Genomic DNA, 4,597 nt, shown 5'->3' on the forward strand with positions numbered 1-4,597 from the left:
CGCCTGGCAGGCGGCCGGGCTGGGGCAGCACCTGTCGCCGTCCCCTCCTGGAAAGCAGCCGGGGAATGTTGTTAATTTCCAGGGGCAGCAGGAGGTGTGGTCACTGGTGGTTGGTGCTGCACGCCTTGCACCGGAGCAGCTGCCTGCGATGCTGTTTGTCCCCGGAAACAGCGGAGGGCCTGTAAGGCCGGCAGGTACCAGGGACTGTGTGGGGATATGGGAAGATGAAGCTGCAGAGTGTCCAAACGCAGGGGTGAAACCTCTCAGCCCCTGGACCCCTGTCAGAACAAGAATTAGGAAGGGTGTTGCTCAGTCAGACCCCCCGGGTGGGCAGGGGCATGGCAGTTCTCTGAGAGATGCCCGACTTCCACATCCTCTGGGTCTCAGGAATCAGAAATGCCAATCAGTAGCTTTCTGACAACCCCCACATCTCCAGATAACCCAAATTTCTCTTTTTTGTAGTAAGCAAATCAAGAAAAAGAAATTTCAAGTTATCCTTCAAGCAAAAGTAGAACTGGACACTCCTCATCTCATGCACAGGTTTGTCTTGTGTTCCCTTTTCTCTAACAACCTTTAACTTCATTATTTCTGCTCTGTAGCACTAATTGTTTTCAGAAAATAAACTAACAACCTCCCCTACAGTTTGGTAGTTAGGGAATTTGTTCCCTCTCCTTATGCTCATTAATTAGATCTAAGACAATATAATGAAATTTTACTTTTATTTCACTTAAGAAACAGTAAATGTTGTTTTATTTTGTACCATCTCTTTTAGGAGTTAGGTATCTTCATCAAGTACCATAAGCATTGAATTCGACATTCACTGCGCAGTTTAGTATTTGAAACAAGAACTCACGATGGGAACAATCTAGGAGTTTGAACAACTCCTCCTTTTAATGAATACAATGTTGCAGGTAAATAAATACATAATATTGACCCCAACACATTCCTTGTTCCTCTTCCAGCACAGCTAGTGAATATTTGTTGTTAAAATCTCTGCAAGAGGCTGTTAGTTTTCTCTGACAGAAGCAGACACCTCTACTGAAATAGATGTAGGATTATTATGACTGTATTTCTTTACATGATTAAATAAATTTAAAAAATAATGCTACAGTTACTTCTGAAATACCTTATCCAAGAACAGCTTGCTTTGTAGTTCTAACTATTGAGGAAAGCGCACAAAGAGAGCATAGCTAAATTATCAGCTGTTCAGTCAGTAAAGCAAACATCATTGTCTGTTGCTCTCTGCAACATCAGGGGATGACTACAGCAAAGTGGCTGAAGGTAGATCTCCCTCATCCATCCTCGCATTAATCTTCTTTTCACATAAAAGGGCATTTCAGAAAGCCTGGCCTATTAATCCTTCCTTAAAACGCTAAATAAATCCTGTGTGGAGAAAAAAAAAAGGAAGTTGAAACAGTGTCAATCTAGAGGAAAGTTCTTTTAATCAAAGCTATGCTCTGGGTACAGGGACAGAGCATTGTGGAGAGAGAAATAAATAAAGCTTTTCTCTACAGACGTTTTGGGCATGGGGATTTGCTTGATATCACGTTAAATTCTCAACATTGGGGCACATTATCAATATATTTACATACCACCAGTTTTCCCCTAACATTTTAAGAACATTATTATTTGACACTGAGCCATTTACATGTTTATTTACCAAATAATTTTTTACCATTTTTTTCTGTTTACCAAAATACCTTCTTTGACTTCAGAGTGTTTCAGGAAAATACATGTGTTATATGCTCCGTGTTTCAGTCTCATCTCTCTCACCCCCAGAAGCAGCTCTTTAAAAGTACAATTCCATCTATAACTTGACAGCTTTTTAACCAAAGCAGCAGCGAACACTGACTACATTTAATATTCACAGCAGAGCAATCTCACAGATTCCTGAGACAGGTTTCTACCGGTTTATATGGAGGGCTCTGAAATATCTAGAGGCTAGCAGCTGTTCACAGACAGTGAGGATATCAGAAAGTACGGGCTCAGGATTACTCATAGATCCATTCATGAGCACAGCTTCTGTAATCAACCAGTTCTTCAGGAGTGAACCACAAATTGATCTCTGTCTCAGCGCTTTCTATGGAATCACTTCCATGAATGATGTTCCTAGGAAAAGAAAAGGTGGATATAAAAGTAAGGTAACCCTCAAACTCAAAGCAAAGCAAGCCTCGTTTTTTGAAGTGGCCTCCATTATGGAGAGAAGTTGTAAGTAATTGTAAAGCAACTCCTATTACAGGCACGGAGTATGCAGTCCCAGCTTTGCTCATCATTTTTGTCAATGGGGAAGACCACAACTTGACTTCCAGCTTTAGACTGGAACATTACATGCACACAGGGAACGGCAGCTCCGTGCATAAGATAGAGGAGGATGGAGCACGGTTCCTACATATATCACGACAGATATCATGACATATATCATGAAATACCACTGGACATTTACTGTCTTTAGATTATATCAATAATTTCAAAATATACCTTCCAACTTGAACGCAGAGGTCACCACGAATAGTGCCAGGCTTTGAATCGACTGGATTAGTTTCCCCCAGCATCACTCTCCCAGTCTTAACCACATTAAGACCTTCCCACACCTTAAAAAAATAAAAATCCATTGAGATTATTAAATCCTAGCAGTAGATAGAGAACAAGAGTTAATCATACCTTCCAGAATTACACAGTACTGCGCATCATGGCACTAATCACCATCTGAATATTCCTAGTAGCAAGACATATTTTATCTCCAATTTTTTCTGTCATATTCTTGAAGAATCTGCAGAAATTCTCCCCTTCTGCACAATGCCTCTCCTCACCAAGGATGGGAAGAGAACAATTTTAAATCTCAGTATGGTAAACAGCCTTACAAAGCTGTCTGCTCATTGAAGATCTGGACCTCCAGCTCAACTATTTTACAAATACACTATGAAGGGAAAAAAAAGAGAAAATCCCTTCTAATGAAGTTAGACTGAAAAAGATTTCCAAACTTGTGATAGCTTAGGAGTATAGTAAAAATATTGCACCATCATTTTTCAGCTTCCTTAACACATGACATTTCATAGTGGGATTTTTGTGCGGGTTTAGTATTTCTCAAGGTCCCAGCTTTGGTTCCCCCTTTACCCCTGCCCTCTTCCTCAACATACTGACTCAAAGGAGAGAAAGATTATGAATAAAAAAAGATTAAAGAAAAAGGAGTTAACAGTACATCTTCCTAAGTACAGTATTTGAAACTAGGTTTTAAAATAGTTTTAAAATCCTTTTAAAAGTAAACTCGAATTGAATAGGTAACACAATCATGTTGCAGGTAAGACAATGAAACAGTATTTTTCTTAGCTGAACTTCATTTTTAAGAGCTCACCATAGCTACAACAGGTCCGGAGTGCATATACTGCACCAGGCCATCGTAGAATGGACGGTCTTTTAGGTCAATGTAGTGTTCCCTCAGAAGATCTTCGGACGCCTGCATTAAAAACCAACCAACAAAAGCTTACTGTAAGAAGTTAAGAGCATACTGAAATCACAAAGATTAACCACAGAGTCCTATTAATCCTAAAACTTGCACGCACTGGAAAATTCAACAACTCTAGCATCTTCCTAGAAGTACTTTTGGTTGATATGAATTTGAGCTGTTGGCTTTAACCACTGCTGAACTTAGAAAAGCATCTTCTACCAATAAAGACAGCTTGTGTGACCTGGTATTTGTTGAAGATACTCATTAGCTGTAGGATGCACCTACAAGAATCTTCTCTTCAGACTAAGGACATCAAGTTACTAAAATTAGCATGCTTAGCGTGTCTGGCATTTAGAGCTGGGAATTGGAACTTTTCCAAAATATCCAAAATATTCAAAGACTTCTTAAAATTTCCAGTTTAATTGTTCTGAAGACTACATGTATTTATTCTAGCATGCTGCTCTATTTTAAGGCTGCAGTTTATATGAAAGAGGAGATATACAAAGTGAGGAAAGCTTACGTGTATTAATTTCATGGCCACCAGTTTGAATCCTTTCTGTTCAAACCGCTTGATGATTTCTCCCACCAGTCCGCGCTGGACCCCGTCAGGCTTGATGGCGATGAACGTGCGCTCGGCGATAGAAGCCATCGTCCTAAGCAGGAAGGGAATAAAAGTCATTATTCCAGAACCAGCAGGCAAGTGTCATCACAGCCCTGTATCACGTGTAATATCAGCTGTTATTATAATTAAATCAGCTACATCCGAAGGTCATTAACCCATGATCTGCACCGATTTGATACATCAATCAGTGTACACGGGTTTTCAAAAGTAAGTTTAGAATAATAATGATGTGCCATATATAGAAACAAGCAATTAGCAAATATTAAAATCAGAAAAGCTCTGAAGGGAACAGATGCTGTCACAGGTGCATCCCTCAGTGCAGCGCCTGTGCGGCAAAGCAGGCTGAATAAACCCATTTGCACCATTTCCATGTGTAAACCAGTATTATCGGGGGTTTTTGAACACTGTTTTGCTGCAATGTGTGTCTGCACACATGGATATCGTGCACACACCGGGAGAAGCCCGCCCGGGGAGGAAGCACCCGGTGCCGTTCCGGTGCGGCAGCCAGGCGCTGACACGGGTCGGGAGCC

General features: G+C 40.7%; 1 protein-coding gene across 2 annotated transcripts; it reads right to left on the reverse strand.

Moving 5' to 3' along the window:
* Positions 1 to 1,991: 1,991 nt before the first annotated feature.
* On the reverse strand, positions 1,992 to 4,094 carry LOC104467095 (nucleoside diphosphate kinase-like). Of its 2 annotated transcripts, XM_010080727.1 has the most exons (4): positions 3,966 to 4,094; positions 3,353 to 3,454; positions 2,479 to 2,591; positions 1,992 to 2,109 (listed from the first exon to the last, which is right to left on the reverse strand). In XM_010080727.1, the coding sequence occupies exons 1-4, from the start codon at positions 4,092 to 4,094 to the stop codon at positions 1,992 to 1,994; spliced, it is 462 nt and encodes a 153-aa protein (XP_010079029.1). The 2 variants fall into 2 exon arrangements, with proteins under 2 accessions (XP_010079029.1, XP_010079030.1); XM_010080728.1 differs by lacking the exon at positions 2,479 to 2,591 and having other exon boundaries at positions 2,089 to 2,109.
* Positions 4,095 to 4,597: the final 503 nt, after the last annotated feature.

The sequence above is a fragment of the Pterocles gutturalis genome, unplaced genomic scaffold (genome assembly GCF_000699245.1).
Source record: "Pterocles gutturalis isolate BGI_N339 unplaced genomic scaffold, ASM69924v1 scaffold35424, whole genome shotgun sequence".
Classification (NCBI taxonomy): domain Eukaryota; kingdom Metazoa; phylum Chordata; class Aves; order Pterocliformes; family Pteroclidae; genus Pterocles; species Pterocles gutturalis.

Bases quoted from the DNA above. Each gene is read 5' to 3' on its own strand.
- LOC104467095 (XM_010080727.1), bottom strand. From the start codon at position 4,094: ATGGCTTCTATCGCCGAGCGCACGTTCATCGCCATCAAGCCTGACGGG. The intron at 3,455-3,965 runs GTAAGCTTTCCT...TTTTTAATGCAG, and splicing joins TGGCCATGAAATTAATACAC to GCGTCCGAAGATCTTCTGAG. The intron at 2,592-3,352 runs GTGAGCTCTTAA...TATTTTTTTAAG, and splicing joins CCGGACCTGTTGTAGCTATG to GTGTGGGAAGGTCTTAATGT.